The 19,215-nt window shown below is 39.1% G+C and overlaps 1 protein-coding gene and 1 long non-coding RNA gene across 6 annotated transcripts in view; one reads left to right on the forward strand and one right to left on the reverse strand.

Moving 5' to 3' along the window:
- The window catches only part of LOC110204993 (uncharacterized), a 133,932-nt gene extending 126,431 nt beyond the window's left edge, over positions 1-7,501 (reverse strand). Inside the window, exon 1 of one of the 2 annotated variants that reach the window (XR_013485846.1) lies at positions 6,603-7,501. This is a non-coding gene — a long non-coding RNA (uncharacterized LOC110204993). The remainder of the gene's footprint in view (positions 1-6,602) is intronic. The other variant, XR_002323486.2, reaches the window with a different exon arrangement.
- On the forward strand, positions 6,483-17,807 carry SEC61G (SEC61 translocon subunit gamma). Of its 4 annotated transcripts, XM_020981290.2 has the most exons (5): positions 7,620-7,703; positions 11,218-11,244; positions 11,760-11,859; positions 13,941-14,043; positions 17,647-17,807. In XM_020981290.2, exons 3-5 carry the CDS (start codon positions 11,766-11,768, stop codon positions 17,654-17,656), a joined length of 207 nt encoding a protein of 68 aa, XP_020836949.1. In that variant the 5' UTR covers positions 7,620-7,703; positions 11,218-11,244; positions 11,760-11,765; the 3' UTR covers positions 17,657-17,807. The 4 variants fall into 4 exon arrangements, with proteins under 4 accessions (XP_020836946.1, XP_020836947.1, XP_020836949.1 ...); XM_020981287.2 differs by lacking the exons at positions 7,620-7,703; positions 11,218-11,244 and adding an exon at positions 6,483-6,590; XM_020981288.2 differs by lacking the exon at positions 11,218-11,244 and having other exon boundaries at positions 7,594-7,703.
- The last annotated feature ends 1,408 nt before the right edge of the window (positions 17,808-19,215 follow it).

A 19,215-nucleotide genomic window follows, 5' to 3' on the forward strand; every position in this document is an offset into this window, starting at 1 on the left:
ATCAATCAATCTATCTATCTATCTATCTATCTATCTATCTATCTATCTATCTATCTATCTATCCAGGGGATATTAGAGCTCTTCTATATGAAAACGAGAAAGATTTGCAATTTGAACACAGCTTAAAGGTCTAGTCAAAAGCCACTAAGTGCTAAAGTATGAACATTAACACAAAAGGAATTGGGAACATTAAGTAAGATCAAAAGGTGTTTTTTGGACTTGTTTTTTAAAGTTTATAGAGAAAAGCCTGGGCACTCTCTGTTTTTAGGTCTTTTAAATTTTATAAGCAATGAAAGTTGTTTCTAACTATACATACCTTGGGAAAATGTGGCAGAGAGGTCTATGCAAAAAACCAATCAAGCATTAAGTGCTTACTATATGCCAGCCTAAGTGTTAAGCTTAGAATAAAAAGGGAATAAGAAGGAAAGCAAAAAAAAAAAAAAGCTTTTTCAAGGACTAATGAGGGGGACAATACGCAGACAACTATGTACAAACAAAATACATGCAGGATAAATTAAAGGCAATTTCAGGGGGAAGGCATTAACATTGAGAGGATAACAGGAAAGTCTCACAGAAAGTGAGTTTTAAATAAGATTTGAAGAAAGTCAGGGAGGCCAGGAGGCAGAAACAAGGAGGGAAGTCCATGGCAGGCATGGGGGACAGCAAATGAAAATGCACTGATTTGGGAGTTGGAATTTCTTGCGATGAACTAGATGGCATTTGTGAAATAAGTTACCACAACCTGGACTACATATTAAAGTTTCACAGCTCAGAATGTGAGGGTAATAAGAAATCAAGCTAGAGATCATCCTGCGTACTTCCCTCTTTCTACAGATGAGACTCAGGCTCAGAACCAAGTGATCTGCCATCTTGCTAGTGGCAGAATCTCATCTCCTGATTTACTATTCTCTGTACTATCATACATATATATGTATATCAAAAATAAAGAACAATTGAGAGCTTTTTCACATTTATGCAGTAACCAGTACATATATGACAGTAGGAGAACGGGAGAGGGAAAATGAGAGTGAGAGAGACACAAATAGAGACAGAAACAGAAACATAAGCAAAATGTAAAATGCATTAATGAGGTTCTACCTAAATTAAAGGAGCACCATGGGTTGGAGAAACAAATTCATTTTTAAGAGGTTTAATGTTTCTCAAATGGCAGAGCCATAATGACAACATTTATATCTTAAAATAAACCCGTTGATAAATTTTGTTTTATTTTCTTCCTTAGATAAGGACATATATTTACCCTACTTTTATATGCAGTAAATAGGAAGCTGCCTACATGGCATGATTTGGAAGGTTAACACTCTCAAAAGTTTCTCTTCTACTAGCCTGTTGTGTGTTAAATATTTGTTCCTGTGAGTAAAGACTTGAGTTCTCAAGACTCCCTTAAGAAAATATAAGTAGTGGTCAAAGAGGTAACATTTTGCCAGAGGATCAGATCACATGCTAACTTTGCCGGCTAGCTGAGGGCAAGGCCTCAGGCAGCATGGTACCCCAAGAAAGAGAAACTGGCTCTGGAGGACTCAGTTTCAAATTCCAACTTTTGTGCTTACAGAGCAACCTTGGGCAAGCTGTTTAACCTCCTCTGGTCCCCTATTTTCCTTACAAAATGAGAGAATTGGACTAGATGGCCTCTGAGTTACCTTCCAGCTTTAGATCTTGGATAGGTTAGTTTTCACAGGCAAGAGAAAACAGAGAGGACTGGGGGTGGGGGGGGAGTGTCACATGGGAAGGTCATGGGAAGGTACTTAGGTAAGCTGAAGAAGAGCAACAGATTTCAGAGAAAAAAAAAGTAGTTATATGATTTTTTTTTTAAAGAAGAAATTTTCTGCCTAGAATCCATCATGGTCCTTATCTACTTTAAGTGTTGTCACCACTCTACTAAGTCACCCAAGCTCAAAACTTTAATGTTGTAATCTCCTTTAACCACAACATGCGGTTGATTAACATGCCAAGTTATCTGTTGGCCTCCACCTCCCAGACAGCAAGGGTTCTTGCCCCCTCTGAGACAGTCTGTCTCTTCATGACTTCAGTCTATTGCTGGGCACACTGTATGAATGAATAAAATTACAACGCAAAGGTAAGAGTAGAAACAATGATTATGCTACTTTGCCAACCTCCAAACCAAAATGAGAAACAGCATCTGCTAACAACTCTTTTGAGATTCATACCTACTCTGCGGAATGATGGAGCAACAGCACTAAACCATGGCGCTAAGAGAGCCCTAAGACCAGGGCATATACTCCAAATAGGTACAGCGTGGAGACTCTTCCACAGCTAGAGACAGCCTTCAGTTTATGAATCATAGGCCTGGCCTAGTAACCTGGACTAATTCACAAAAGCCATTCACCCCTACTACGGAGAAATTAATTTTACAAGACCCAGAGGGTACCCTCATGTGAGTACCAACAAGGAAAACTTAAATTTAAACTTAAACTGTTCTAGTGAGTCCAGAGAGCAAATTGAGCACTTGTACTGCATCTTAAAAAGTTTTGCCTTGACCACCTCACCCCCTCTATTAGGGGGTTCTTCTCTGGGCTATGGAGACAGTCATCAAATAAAAGTTATTCTTTATATAACTTGGAAAAGAGCCACATCCAAGATTGAGAACACAGACTTGGAGGAGCCTTATTCAGATCTGGAACAGCCGTGGCAGTGATGTGGGATGCAGCCAGTCGGAAAGGTTCAGATTGCCTTGCCAACAGATGCCCTTGCGACTATCTCACCCTGATCAAATCTTCCCAAACAAGCAGAGTGGGCCATGAAAGGAGAGAGCATATCTAAATACATTTTGAAGGACACTGAGATAGGCTACACAGATTTGCCTGTGCTCTCCCAGTTGGAGTAGGAGATTAAGATTGCCCTATTTGCTCAGCGAAAAATCTTCCACAGAAGGCAAGGAAATATCTGAGTCTCAAAGGGAAACACCAAAGAAATGCATGGTTTTGTTATGGATTATGAGGTCCTAATAGATTGGGTTAAATACTTGGTAGAGCATTCCTCAGAATAGGTCTTCAACCTAAGTGTCAAATCACCCAAATCTCCTTCTTGGGTTTTGCTTATGCTCTGCCAAAAAAAAAAAAACCAAAAAACAACTTATGCTCTCCATCTCCTTTAACCATAATAGATCAGGGAAAGTTTGGTGTAAACAGCTTGATGAATGTCCTAAATGTTAAAACACAGGACTCTAGATTCTGGTCCTATGCCTGAATGTCCCAGTGGGAGAAAACTGTCAAATATCAGAGCCATAACAAGCAATTTTTGTACCTGGGGTTAGAGACAGCAAGTGTGCGTGTGTGTGCGCGTGTGTATATCCTCAAATTAAGCCTCAGAAATTTACTAGCTGTTTAATCATGGGCAAATCACTTAAACTTCCCTTGCCCATAGTTTTCTTATCTTATAAAGGGCAGGGGGAGAGGAAAGGTTAGGCTTACTGGATTATGTACCTTCTAGTCCTAAACCTAAGATATTGTAAGAATTTATTGAGTATCTAATAGGTTGTTGCTTGTCTTTCATTTTCAGAGAGGACCAATGGCATTTATGAATGTCTTTGTGAGGAAGTGTTGCAGTCATCAGCCTCACTCTTCCAGAGTCATCAAAGCCCAGGGGCAAGACAAAAGCCAAGATGATTGGTGATGGTGGCTTGTGATGCAGTGAATAATCTTGGTATTTCTGATGTCTGACCAACCTTGGTCAGGAGCTCAATTGTGACTGCTTCAGCCACCTTCATGGAAGTTGGAACAAACTGTTCTCATCTACTTATTCCACAGGAAGGGTGTGGGGGGAGGAAGTCTTCGAATCCTTGGGGTAAACATCCCCCTAACTCACGAAAGGATTTAAGGCCTGTCAGCTACCCTCAACCTGGTTTAGCCAGTCCGCCAAGATGGTTCTACCAAGATGTGGCGGCTGGGCATGCCGTAGTACAGCTTCTTGGAGTCAGAGGTGACAGATGAACAACCCTAAAAAGAGCTTGGCAAGTCCTCATACCAGAAGTGTTAGTCCTCCCTGAACATTCCCAAACCCTGCCTAATAAATACCAGGCGAACAAAGATAATTTACAAAAGGAAGAGGAGTTCAATTTTCAACATGATGAAATTTTAGATGCCTAAGAGACATCCTCTTGGAGATGCCTTGTAGGTAATGCAGGACTAGAGTAAAGGAGAAGGATTTGGGCCATATATGAGAGATCTGGGAGTCACATAAAGAGATTATTTAACCTATGAGACTTTATGAGATCACCAAAAGAAAAATAGTAGAGAGGCTCTCTACAGGACCTTACTGGACACTCAAAATTAGGGGTGGGGACATGGCTACATAATGATTTAGCAAGGGAGACTGAGAAGTGGAATATATGTAGGGAAGAAAACTAAGAGACAACAGTGTCATGAGAGCTGAGAATAACAATGTTAAAAGGTGCAGAGGTCAAGAAGAAAGAGGACTGAGAAAAATCCATGTATTTATCAATTAATACTTGCTGTTCAGTTTCCATCAGGAACAGGAACCAGCCAACAAGAAGCCTATCCTCTACCTCCACCAGAATGGGAGTACCACAGAGCAGAGAAGGTAGAGCAAGTGCCTTGTATGGTTCTCCCCCATCCTTTCTTCAGACACCAGCTTCCTCTTCCCTGCTCCTGGCTGGACATCAATGCCCCATCCCATTCCACCACCTGGCCCCTCTTTTTAAGGAGATAGTCTGTCTGTGCTCTGCCTTGGTCAGACCACTTCTGGAGCACTGCTCAGTTCTGAGAGTTACTGTTTGATAAGGGAAGAGATCCCAGAGGATAACTATGATGGTAAAGACTTCCTTGATTGCTTTAGAGCCTTGTCATATCAGATCAATTTAAACAGACAAAAACAATTTGAGGTTTATCCTGGAGAAAAGACAAAGGGGAAATTTTATTGCTGTCTTTTAAATATTTAAAGGCCTGTCAGATGGAAAAGGAATTAGATTTGTTTTGTTTGTCCAGAAAAATAGGATCCACAGGTAGAAGTTGTGGGGGTCAGTTTAGGCTTGATGTCAGACAACTTCCTAATAAAGCTATTCAGCAGTAGAATGGGCCCCCTGTCCCACTGGTGAGTTCCTCCTGGCCTCCATTTTGGGGAAAGACCAGGCAAGCCTTCATTCTTGTTCTGGCTCTGCTTCTAATTTTCTGGACTTTGCCACCATCCCCTCTCTGATGTGTTGTCTTCTTCCATTAGAAAATAAACTCCTTGAGGGCAGTGACTCTTTGTTTGCATTTGCATCTTCAGTACTTATCCTAGTGCCTAGCCCATAGTATTTAATAAATGGTTGTTGTATGATTGACTGGTGGATTCCCCCTCACTGGATGATATCAGAGATATGTTACAGTGAAGATTCCTTTTACTGTATAAGGTAGACTAGGTGGTCACTGAGATCTCTTCTGTGATTCTATGACGTAGGTTCAACCCTTTTCTCTGTTATTACCTATATTTGCTCTTCTGCCTACAAGATTTCCCTCTCTTTCCCTGGCTTTGCACTGGTTGACCTCTATGCCTAGAAGGCAGTTCCTTCTAACCTCCACCTCTAGACCATTTCTGCTTCCCTTCAAGGTTCATTGGCACATGAGCTCCTTGAAAGCAGTCCCTGCTTTTGACTTTTTTGTGTGTCTAGCTCTTAGCACAATTCTTGGTTTTGTTTACTGACTCGGGTCAATTGCCACTTCTGCATGAAACCTTTCCTGATTCCTACCCCTCTTGGCCTGAGCTCCCTTTTTGCTGCCTTCCCTCCCTTCCCAAATTACTTTGTATTCATTTTGTATATATTAAACATATATATGTACATCCTTTAGAATATAAGCTCTTTAAAGGCAAAGACTATTTCATTATTATCATTTCATCCTGTGATTGGCATATTTTAGGCATTTAATTAATCCTTGTTGACAAGTCACCTCCTTCCTCTAGGCCCGCTGTTCCAGGTGACCTTTAGGTCTGTTCCAGTTCTAAATCTATTATTGTCTTATGAATTCCAGTGTGGCTAATACTGCCTGTAGGCTATTAATTGTGTGTCTTAATTATCTCCAATTTATCCTGTATGTAGCTTGTTGTATAGTTATCTGTCTCCCCCCATTAGACTGTGAGCTCCTTAAGAACAGAGACTAGCTTTTTTTGCTTTTCTTTATCCCAAGCATTTAGTATATGTGGGGTCTTGATTGGGGAAAAGAAAAAAATAAAACAAAACCTAAAATACAGTAATAAGTGAAAAGCCATAAAAACTTAAACTCTGTGAAAGGTGGGAGGCCAGACACGGTGACCTGCTTACAATCATATTTTAGACACTAAGTCAAAACTTAAGATACTACGACCTATGAAAGCCAAAACAAGAATACTGTGACCAAGACATGATCAATATACACAAACACGTTTGGACGTAACATTGGCTAAACTCCCAAGCCCATTACTAAACAGAAAACCAAAACTATCCACCAATCAGTAGTGATGCACTTTCTAGCTCCTCCTGCCTTCGTGTTTTCTACAATTACTATGGGGATTTTGGGGTTCCTTAGCGGGGATCCACAGAACTGTCTATCACCCCAAACCGAAGATTGCTCCTGTTTGTAAGTATTTACCTATGATCCATCTACAGATCTGTGGCCTTTTCCTTTGGCATCAAAAGAATATCCCACGGTTACGGGGGAGGTAGAGGGTTCCAAAGCCAGGAGAACTCCGGACCTTACAGCATATAAAAACCTCTTAATCGTTTTTTTTTGGCCTGATCCCATTAATCCAGGCAGGGCATCAAGACATTCCTCTTCCATCGTGCAGCCTGGGATGGATGTTCTCTTCCTTTCCTTAGGACCGTGCCTGGCACCTCTTAATAAAGGCTTGTTCCCGGCCCATCTTCCTTCCTTCATTTGGGGATGGGAGTGAGATGGAGAGAGCAAGTCACTTCCCCTCTCTAGGCCTGTTTTATTTTACGTAAAATGAGAGAACTGTCCTTTCTAGCTCTCAAATTATGGTCTCATGAATTCAGACGTCGCCTCCAAGTCTCCAGTGCGGTCTGTTCAGCCCGGGCCAAGGCTTCTGGACGTTCTTCCATTACCTCGGCTCAAGGCCAGGCTCCTGATCTGCCCCCTACGAAGGCAAGCACTGTCGCCCCCCCAGAGCAGGGTGCCTTGAGCCCCCTCAGCTTCATAATCTGGAGAACGGGGCCTGCCCCAAGCAGGGAGGCAGGTTCCCGGGAAATCGAAAAACAGTTGCCAACAGAGAGAAAGCTGGCCCTAACTTCGGGCCCAAACTAAGCTTCCTTTAAAGACACAGCCGTTAAGAATTGCGCAGGCGGCTGCGAAACCCCGCGAGATTTAAACTCTCCGAGTCTGCGCCAGAGAAAGGAGAAAGAACGGAGGCCGCCTGGAGCCAAAATTCATGAAAGCGAGAAGGTGAAAGGGAAAAGTTCTAACTACCGGACTAATGCTAGGCGGGGGGGCCCGAATGGTTGCCACAGCAACCCGCCCCCAACAACTGATTTGGTTTAAGTGAAACTTCCGGGAGCTGCGTGGCAGGCCCGCGTCGCGTTCGTTCTGCGTCTGCGCAGGCGTGTGCCTGCCTCTGGAGCCGTGACCCGGTTGGGAGGGCGGGGGAATGGTTGACAGCTTCCGGTTCCGCCTGTGGTAGTCAGCTTTCCTCTGAGTGGTTACGTGTCCTTTGGGCTTGGAGCATCGGTTGTGCAGGTGAGGGGGTCTCGAGGGGCAGTGGGCTCCGAGGGCCACGCGCGCCCGGCTCTTTGTGACGCGCACTAGGCCAAGGGGCCACCGCCACGAGCCGCCGGTTCTGCCGGAAGCCGCGGCTCGCGGGCGGTGCGGTAGACAGAGACTCCGGGCCCGGGTGGGCCCGACCTCCATCTCTGCCTCCGCCTCCCGGCCGGGGCTTCAGCCCCTTGGGGCGGTCGCACCAGCAGGACGGCCCCATGTGGCGGCGAAGAGCCCTCTCCCCACCTCCCTGCGCACGGGAGGGCGAGGGTGGCCACCGGCGAGCTGCGCTGCTGCTGCAAGGCTGGGGGCTCCGGGCCCAGGCCTGGGTCGCCGATCTCTTGGCCTCTTTCGTGGCTTCCTTGTGTGGGGTGGGCCTGCCCTGGGGACTTTCGTCTCCCGCCACGGTACAGCCGCCCCGACCCCAGGGCACGGGGGCGGGGAGAGGGGTCCCTCGGCTGTGGCCTCCTGGGCGGTGTAGGGGCTGGGGGAGTCACCGAGGGGGAACTAGGGTAGCGGGTGCCAGGACACCTCCCAAATGATAGGTGACTTGAGGCAAGGCGTGTCACGCTGAGACTCGGCTCCCGAGAGTGAAGGGGGTGCTCTCAATAACCTAGGAGGTCTCTCCCAAAGCTCAGGTTCTCTGGTATGAAGTTCCCTGATAAGGATGACTCCAGGCTGAACCCGAGCACTGATGTCTTTGGCTTGTAGCACTCTTTGGCGACGGATTGAACCAAGTTTTTCATCTTTTTTAGGATATTGCCTATCAGACAGGTTTACACTAGGACAGAGTTTCCCAAAATTCATTCATTTCAACAAGCATTTAAAAACAACAACCTTTCAGCAAGCCTACTTTTTGCCAGGCACTTCTCTTCCCTACCCTCTGGGCATAGAAGGAAAAAACAATCTCTCCTCTCAAGAAATTTGGGTTGTACTTGGGGAAAGCAACACTTAAACTCATAAAATGATTATATACACAAAATAGTTTACCTATGTAATACTATATGTACACTGTGTATATATATTTTGTATGTAATTCAAAACTGCTTTGCATTTACTGTATTATCTGTGATGAATGCAAAGTAATTTACTATATATAGTGTAGGTGTATATATACGTGTGTGCATATGGATATATGTATATATCCATGCACACATATATGTGTACATGTATATTTTGTTTTTGTTGAGTCGTTTCAGTCCTGTCTGACTCCTTGTGACCCCATTTGGGGTTTTCTTTGCAAAGATACTGGAGTGGTTTGCCATTTCTTTCTCCAGGGCATTTTATGGATGATGTAACTGAGGTACCTAGGGTTAAGTGACTTGCCTAAGACCACATAGCTAGTGTCTGAATGTGTGTGTATGCACACATGTATACATACATGTACATGTACACACACATGTATGGGCAGCTAGGTTGGGCAGTGGATAGAGCACCAGGCCTGGAGTCAGGAAAACTCATCTTCACTAGTTCGAATCTGGCCTCAGACACTTACTAGCTGGGTGACCCTGGTTGCTGGAGAAGGAAATGGCAAACCACTCCAGTATCTTTGCTGAGAAAACCCTAAAATGAGGTTTCATAGACTTGGACAGTATGTGTGTGTTCATGTACACACACATATAAAATACTAAGTGATTTTGTGGAGTCCAGGCTTCAAGCCTTACATGGGCTTTGACTCCAGGTTATTTCCAGGCTTGCTTCAGCCAGTTCTTTAAACTGGTAATTCTCAAGGTGTTTTGAGAGGGGCCAGCAAGGTGACACAGTGGATAGAGCACCAGCCGGGGTCAGAAGGACCTGAGTTCAAATCTAGCCTCAGACACTTCACACTTAGTAGCTGTGTGACCATGGGCAAGTCACTTAACTCCATTGCTTACCATAAAAAAATAGTTTTGAGAATTTTTTGTTTTTGATTTCCAGAGAATAGTAATACTGCAGAAAACCTTACTCTTTCATAGTGGTATAGAAGTGACCCTATGTTTTTGAAAGCTATGCTGGCTTATTCCAACCTATGGAATATCTTATTTGTAAAAAACACTTAGAGTGCCTGGCACATAGTATGTGCTATATAAATGCTTTTTTCCTTCCCTGTCAAACTAGAAAAACTCGTAGTAGTAGCAGTAGTAATATTAGTAGTAACAACATTAATAATTGTAACTATCAGAAATGGAGCAGAGAGGCTCATGGCCAATTTGGGTACAGGATAGCACATTTTTTAGCTGTAGCAGCTAAGACTGCTGAATTGTAGAGGTTTGGTCTGCAGTGGTAATAGGCATTTTTTTATATAGTGTTTTAAGGTTTGCAAAGCTTTTTACATCTATGTTTTTGAGCCTTACAACCAACATATGAGCCAGATCTTGTTATCCTTATACTATATCTGTGGAAACTGAGGTTCAGAGGTTAAGTGACTTGCCCACAGTTTCAAAAATATTAGAGATTTGAACCCAAGTCTTACTAACTCCAAGTCCCACGTATGTGAAGGAAATATTCCAGTGAAAGAACAAATCCTTGAAGGATGCTTCATATTGAAGTAATAACGATGATGATATGATTACAGAATGCTCTCTCATTTTAAGTATTGATGGCATGTTTTAATGTATATTGAAATTAATATTTTGAAAAAAATTTTAATTGAAAAGGAAGGGGAGGCCCTTTATCCTGTCCTCTGGTAGGAATACCTCTACAATTTGAGTGATTAATCAGGGCTTCAGACACTGGTTTATAGATAGTGTGTAGGAGTGGAGCACACATTTCATCTACAAATGGAATAGAATCCAGAGGATGGTGGAATCTTTGGCTAGAAGCCATTAAGAGGTAAAGTGTATAATCTATTAATTTCATGCCTTTGGAGTGGGATGAGACCCTTTAGAGGTTATGTGGTCCAGCCTCCTCAGTTTTACAGATGAATGAAATAAGCCAGTGAGCTTAATTAACAGTTTAATCACAGCAGGTTCAGAGTTTGCTCCCTCTTGTAAACATTGACATTGGAGATGGTTTACATTATCCCACACTCTTCTTTACCCATGCACACCTACCCTATGTGATTGATGACTCCAGTGTATTCTACAATCATAATTGGTAGAAACCTGTTAAGATCATAAATTTAGACTTGGAAGATGACTGGAGGTCCCCTAGTATAACCCTTTTATTTGACAGATAAGGAAAGAAACTCAGATACTGAAGTGATTTGCCCAAGGTCACAGAGGCAGTGTTCAGATCACAAATTAAAATTCAGGTCCCTTGATTGTGAATCCAGTGCTTTTCCCACTGTACTATGCTGATGTATATCCAATGCTTTGTAAACCATTAATGATAACAGTAGCATTAGACTTTCATTTTTATTGCATTTTAAAATTTGCAGAAGTGCTTTGCATATGTTAACTCATTTAAAGTTCACAACTCATTTGGGTTCAGTCCACTGAAGCACTGTTTCTATATCAGTTGATATTTTGCATAATCATCATAACAGTCCTTCCTGCTTCCTCTACTCCCTTTCCAGGTTTGCCGCCTCCCTCCCACCTATACCGTAAGTCTCCTGGTCTCTGAGTTCTGTGACCTTAAAGGGGGTAGGGAATAAGCATTTACAGAGCACCTGCTGTGCTGAGTGCTTTACAAGTATTTGATCCTCACAACAGCCCTTCAGGGTAGGTGTGGTTATTCCCATTTTATAGGGGGGAACCTGAGGCAGACTGTAAGTAAGTGACTTGCCTCTAGATTACACAGCTTAGTGTCTTCGGCTTGATTTGAACTCAGGTCTTCCAGACTCCAGGCCCAGTGCTCTATCAACTGTGCCATCTAGCTGCCAATTCTGGGGTCTCATAAGCATTGCTGGTTTTCATAATGGCAGTTGCACATATGGTCCTAAGTGGATATCATGTTGCAACTGTACCCCTATACCTCCAGTTCTACTCTGATCTTTAAAGTACCTTTTTCAATCTTAATTGGCCTCCTAGTTGTGACCTCATTAGTACTGTGATCTAACCAAATGAGCAGATGTTTGGCATATAACTAATTTAATTTATTGTGTCTTTGTTTAAACAGATAGTCATGGATCAGGTAATGCAATTTGTTGAACCTAGTCGGCAGTTTGTGAAGGACTCAATTCGACTTGTCAAAAGATGTACCAAGCCAGATAGAAAAGGTAAAGGCTGCCAGTCACGTGCTTAACTTTTACTTTTGTTTAACCCTCCCTGTATTTTTTTTAACTTTCCTTATTTGTATCTCTTCTTTATCTTTATGAATTTCCTTGGCATTCTTTTCTCAATTGAACATTTTAATTCCTTTTTCACCCTATTCATCCTCTTTTGTAGTATTTTGTAGGCTTTCCTGGGGACAGAGTATTACTAGCCTGAGTACTTAACTGGTTTCAATTACAAGTACCTACCTCTCCCCCCAATCTGTATACCTCTTTTAGTTACAGCATAAAAGAAAGATATATAAAGTCCCAGATTTTCCTTCCTTCTCATTAAGTCTTCTCTTTTGTCATCTAACTATTATAAAATTTTTAAGTAGCTGCTTCCCATATTTCTTTTTCTGGAATACCTTGATTGGTTGGGTTTTTTTGTTTTTTTAGTCACAACAAATAGATTAAACAATGAATGTGTAATGGAATTTGTTCTATTAATAAATCCTTTCTTCCTAAAGTAGAACATTATGTTTATTGTTTATCAATTATGTGAATATGGTCTGTCTGCCTAAATTTTACTAATCCAAACTTACCTTTTGGTTGATTGTTACCAATCTTTCAGATGAGTACTGATTTTTAAAAACTATCCTTTCATTTCTAATTTTTTTTTAGTATTTTAAACTGTCATCTTGTGGATTTATATTTGGATATATGTTTTCTTATTGCAAAAAATTTATCCCTAATCCTAATAAGAACATTATTTTTGTATTTTCTGAAAGTATCAAGTGTTTTATGGCAAAACTAAAGAATTAATGAATTGAGCAAACTTCATTATTTAATTTTTTAAAATTAAATTTTATTGATCTTTTGTTTTTATGTCACCTTCATTTTCCTCTACCACTTGAAACTATACAGCAGTTCTCAAAGTGTGCACCAGGGACCCTTTCAGGGTGTCCATGAAATCAAAACTATTTTTGTAAAAATACAAAGACATTTTAATTTCTAATATTGCTAAATATCAATATCTGTAATTCACATTAACAAGATCTCTTTTTCAGGGTCGGGGGGAGGACTTTAATTTTTAAGAGAGTAGCGGGGTCCTGAGACCAAAAAGATTTCTGCCTTGTAACACAGAATCAAAAAGGAGAAAAACATAATTCCACAAAGCTAACTGTCATATCAACAGCATAGAATAGTGTAGTCAGTGGTTCACAGGGAGGGGGAGGGGCCTACTCATATCTTTCCCTTAGGATCAGTATCAGTGTCCAGTTTCAGGTGTTTTTGTTCTTTGTATTTGCATTGTTGTGGTTGCATTCATGATTTTCTTGGTTCCATTTACTTCACTTTTCATCGGATTATGTTTACGTTGCATCTCGGTATTCTTCCTATTTTTCATTCCTTATGATGAGAGGCTTATTATGTTCTTATATATTTGTTAAACCAATTCCACCAGTCTACAGGCAACTACATTGGTCCAATTTTTTGCTGCTCTAAGTATTTTGTTTTATCTGGGACCTTTCTATTTTTTAACTTATTGGGATACATATCAAATATTGAGATTTCTGGGACAAAAGACAGAGATTTTAGTCACTACTTAGCATAATTTCCAGAATGGATGGACAGATTCACAGCTCCACCTACTTTGTGTCATTAGTGTCCCTATTTTTTCATAATCCCACTAATATTGACCATCTCCATCCTTTGTCATCTATTGGCAAGGGTGCTAGATGTGAGGTGATATCTCAGAATTGACTGTTTTTGAATTTATGTTCACATTTTATTTAAATCTGTACATCCAATAACGAAGAGTGAATCTGCGGGGCAGCTAGCTGGCACAGTGAATAGAGCACCGGCCCTGGATTCAGGAGGACTTGAGTTCAAATCCAGCCTCAGACACATAACACTTACTAGCTGTGTGACCCTGGGCGAGTCACTTAACCCCATTGCCTAAAATAACAACAACAACAACAAAAAAAGAGTGAATCTGTTTATTAGTTATGTATTACGCATCATGCTTGACCATTGTGTTTTTTTTTTCATTATGCCATTTAAAGTATAAAGAAAATAAAATGGGTTATCTGTGTTCTTAATTATAGAATTCCAGAAGATCGCTATGGCAACAGCAATAGGGTTTGCTATAATGGGATTCATTGGCTTTTTTGTTAAGTTGATCCATATCCCTATTAACAACATCATTGTGTAAGTAACTTTTACCAAATAAACTTTTTTAGTTGGAATTAAATCTGTAATTATTTGAGTTAACTAGGTATAACTAAGAACTTGTTTTCATGTGTAGTCTGTACTTAAAAATAACATATATAAATCAGTTTATAATTCTCAAAGTACTTTCATATTTGTCATAAGTTATTTTTTCAAAGTATATTTACATTTTGTAAGCATTTGAATGAAATGTCAGTATTTTTAAAAGTCTGTTAGCCTTCATGTGCTTTGTTAACTATTGTATCATAACTTGTAAAAATAGTCTTATGTTCATCCTTTAGAAATTAAGAACCTGCAAAAAGAATATTATCAAGTCTACTTTTTTTGACTTCTGATGAGAAAAGTAACCTTACTAATAGGCAGCAATAACTTAGGAGTATACCACAAAAATCTTTTTTTAAAGTTGATATGTGCTATGTAATTGATGACTTCATGAACTTAATAAAAGGCTTCATAATGCAATAATATAAATACATCAACTGTCTGTATTGGAAATTATATAGAATATATTTCCCCTTGTCCTTTATAACTGTCATATTGATAATTTTTCTTTTCTATAATCCATCTGCTGAAAGATTACAATTAGACGTTCTGGATTTAATTTTCACATTGAGTACTTTGTCCTACTTCAAACAGACTGATATACTACATTAGTGGGGGTTGTCTTATAAATGTTGAGAAATAAGTGAATATAAATGCTGTATAGATTTCTAACATGAGTTAAGTTAGATAAAAGGCAGCTAATGTGTGTTCTTAGAGTCATACAGTTAGAAGGGATCTTTGGTAATACCTTGCCTAACCTACTTTACAAGACAGTTTCCTAATCAATACCCCTTACAATTGTCTCTCCAAGCTGTGCTTGAACACTTCCTGTTAAGGTAGGGAGGTCATCTTCCTTAAAAAGTAGTCTATTCCATATGCATTTAAGGTCACTACTTCATTAGAACTAAGGAGAGACCTGGAATAATGAAAAGCATATTGACATAGGACAGTCCTGCATCCCAGTCCTACGTGTGACCACAGGACCAACTACTTTATCTGTCTGACCTTTGGTTTCCTCATCTATAAAATGGGGATCATAAGAGGACCTACCTCACAGGGTTGTTAGGAACAAATGAGATAATAAATAGAAAGCTTTGTCAAACTTTAAAGCATATGTATAAATGTTAGCAATTATCATTATACTAAAAAAAGTCAGAAGACCTGCATTTATACTTTCTAGATGACACTTACCCTTTGAAACAATGCTATAAAGGGGCCTTAGAGATCATCTTGTCTAACCTCCCTGTTATACAGGAGAGAAAACTAAGGCTCAGAGCAGTGAAATAATTTACCCATGGACACAGCCAGTAAGTGTCCAAGCTAGAATTAGCTAGGCTGTATTATCGTGGGGTAGAACTTTTCATCTCTCTGAGCCTCAGCTTCCTCATTTGTAAAATGGGCATAATTTTGTACTTTATATTTCCCAAGATTGTGGGGAAAGTGCTTTATAAACCTTAAGGCATTATATAAATGTGAATTATCTTAATTGTCAAAATCATCCTACTTTACATTGAACTGAAATTTGCTTCCTTGTAGCTTCTACTTATTGATACTTAGTTCTCAAATAAGTCTTCTTCATAATAGCACATCAGATATTTGGGTCACAGTCATCTTTTCCTTATTAAGTCTGTTCCGCTAGACTGAATATTCTTAGTTCTTTCAGCTGTTGGGTATGTAAAGCTCTTTGCCAAATCTTAGTATACCATATAAACATTAGCTTCTAATATTGGCCATCTTTTGATGTTTCCAGTTTGTCAGCGTCCTTCTTAAGAATCTAACACTTTTTATAGCACTAAGCATGTAGTACCATAGTCTTAACTGTCACTGTATGTATATGAAAGGACTATTCTATTCCAGAATACTATCTTTTTATTTTTAATATAGCCTAAGATTAAGTTAGGGTTTTTTTGGCAGTTATACTATTAGCTCATATTGAGATTGTAGTTAGTTAACTTAAACCCATAAATATTTTTCACTGAAAGGACATTTCTTCCCATATTAGCTATTCCATCTATGTAGCTTATTTACTTGAACCTAAATGTAGGACTTAATTTTTACCTGGTGAATTCATCTTATTAATTTTAAACCTGGGCTTTAAATCTTGATCCTGTCATTCAGTTATTAGGTTCCACTGAAAATTTTATAAGTGTATCATGTGTTTCTGGAAATCATTAGGAAAAACATATTAAAGAGGACAGACACTCTTGTCACCTTCCCCCACCCCCAATCCTCCCACCTTTTTTTGGAATACCACTAGAGATCTCTTCCATATGTAGAGGACATCCTCCATCAGTCTATTAAGTATCATTTTGCATTATTTAACCAGGACTTTTGTGTGTTTGTATGTGTGTTGGTTTGGGGATGAGGGAAAAGATAACCTGCTTCTGACTTTCCAACTGAATTATTACTTCCCTGTATTCTTCAAAGATAGGGCCACCTGTCTTGTAAGATTAGAAAGGTAGTTAACTAGCCAATTTATTGAACTCTTCAGAATAGTTTCTGCCTCCACGAATGATTTCAAGTCAAAATATATGCAAAACAGAATAGTCTCTGTTATGAAACTGCCATATCTGTTTTCAAGGATAGACGAGCATGTACTGGTTTAACTATACAAATAAGCTAGTAGGCCTTGAGATGCAGCGGTAACGTCACAACAGAGGTAACATTTGATTTTAGAACTAGACTTAACACAAATCTAATGGAATCATTAGTATAGCTTAGAAAAATAGGTATGCTGGACAAAGCGAAAATACATACAATAGATAAATACCATCATTTCCTGAAGATATATGTAAAGCCTTAATAGGGATACAGGTTAATTACTTCAAGTTCTTGTGATTATAATAAAGTCTTAAAATATGTTTTTGTTGATAAACTTCAAACTGTATTTCAAACTATGGAACAGACCTTTTAAGCTAGTCTTGATTATGCTAACCTTTTTGCCACAAGGCAGCTTTTTCCCTTGTCAAAACAGGCAGACAGAAAAAATGGATATTATTTTCCCATGATCCACAATTCATGTGCGTACATACATATATACATACATGTATATGTACATATTATACATACACACACGTACATACGTATATGTACATGTTAAAATAAATTCTAGGAAGTCAGATTATAATCTGACTTCCTAGAATTTATTTTACTAGCATTTCCAGAGAGATCCATTTTCTCTAACATCACTTTATTATAATGTTCTCAAGTTCATATGTAAATCTTTGAGAATATTATAAGAAGCTTTGCTAAAACGTCATTGGCATACCCTTGATCTACTAGTCTAGATCTCTGAGGTACCTTTTGGCTATTAAAACTATTCTTTATGGCCTATCGTGCTCAATAAATGTTTAGATAAGTGAATGAGTGAATGACATTGTATATTGGGTTTCTTGTGTTAATGTGAAGGCTGTCTCTGAAATAATAACCTTTCATTTGTATAAAATATGATTTTTTTTAAATTTTGTTTTATTTTGATTGGCTAAAATAAAATATCTATTCAAAACTTAATTTTTATTTTTTAATTTTTTTATCTTACAGTGGTGGCTGAATACTTCTGGATGGCATTTACTGCTTCAAGCTTGATGGACAAGTTTGGGGTTGGGAAGGTGCTAGCTTTGTTCATGTAGTAAAAATTTTGTCTTATGTGGTTTACTTCCATGGTATTTTCAGTGTCTGCATTAAAATAACTTTTACAGAAATCTGTACTTCCCCCATAATTGAATGTTCATCTGACCCTCCTTATTGTACAAGAAATAATTGGTTGCCATAATTTCCATACTTTTTCTTATCCTAAAGGAGGGTAGGCAGTTTGATTTTTCTGGCAAATTTCCCATTTCAGCTGTAAGGAAAAATGTAGAAGAGTGAAACATTGAACTTTGGTGGATAGAAGATGTGAAGAAGATGAAAGATAGCAGGGGGTTTTCTTAGGAAAGATGACAGAGCTCATTTGTAAATTCCTGTAATGAAATGAAATAGGCTAGTGAAGGTTAGTGATAGCCAACATTTATAAAAGTTTGGTTTCCATAAAGAACAGTTCACATAACAAATTGGAAGAAAGGTAAATCAATGATCAGTCCTCTTGGAAGACTGGTAGAATTATTGTGACTGCTTTGGTACTTCATTTTATAAAAAATGCACTGACACATATGACTGATATAGCATATTTTCTGTAAATTTTTCCCTTCTTAAAATGTTCACTTTTCCTTTTAAAATGTTTTACCATAATTTCCCAAACAATATTTTAATAATCAGACTTACTATTGAATTTCTTGAGTTTTTTAATCATTAATGAATTGAAGTTGTAGGTTTTTGTCTTGTTAATTGGAATTTTTTTTAGAAATTATACAAGAAAGTGACAACCTTCTGAGAACCTTGAGGAATGAACTTGGTCAGCCAAATTTTCTGAAAGCTTATCTGTTGAAGTGCCAAAGTTGATTTTTATGGGAACCATATTTCTTGGAAACTTTTCTAAAATGTTTTACATACTTCCCTGACCCTGAACATAATTAAACCATTCTTAGACTCAAGGTCATCATTATGAATATCCATTTTTGTATTCTGTCAAAATATAATGATAGATATGCCCCTACCCTTGAGTTCTAACTAGGACTTGTTAAAGTATGGAAAGTTGTATATAAATAGCTACTTGGCTCCTATGCTAGAGGGATTCAAACTGAACTGCTTTTTGTCTTAAGTTTTAAAAATTTTTCTTTGCCTACCTATAATATAGCCTTTAATATCCCATACTACCCATATCTCTTTTTTCCATCCTATCCCCCATTTAATTTCCTATTTCCAGCCTTCATCTGTGGGTTTGCAAAGCTGCTAGCTGCACAAGTTTCTTTGAATTAGAATGAGGACTTGAGGCACTTTGGAGCATTAATTATATTTTGCTACTCAAAGGCCTTTTTGCTTACTTCTTGAATCTTGAAAAGTTCTCCAGATAAGGAAAGTTTGTCATGTCACAAAGATCCAGATGGGTAAAATGTTATCATACCTTCTTTATGCATTTAACATTTTATCCATTTCATGAGTTGCTATGGTGAAAGAAAGGTTAATCACCTGGTGAGCCTTTCCAAACCTAGCCAGTCTGGTCCTGGGACTCTA

This window comes from Phascolarctos cinereus, unplaced genomic scaffold (genome assembly GCF_003287225.1).
Source record: "Phascolarctos cinereus isolate Bilbo 61053 unplaced genomic scaffold, phaCin_HiC Scaffold_4;HRSCAF=312, whole genome shotgun sequence".
In the NCBI taxonomy this organism is placed as follows: Eukaryota; Metazoa; Chordata; class Mammalia; order Diprotodontia; family Phascolarctidae; genus Phascolarctos; species Phascolarctos cinereus.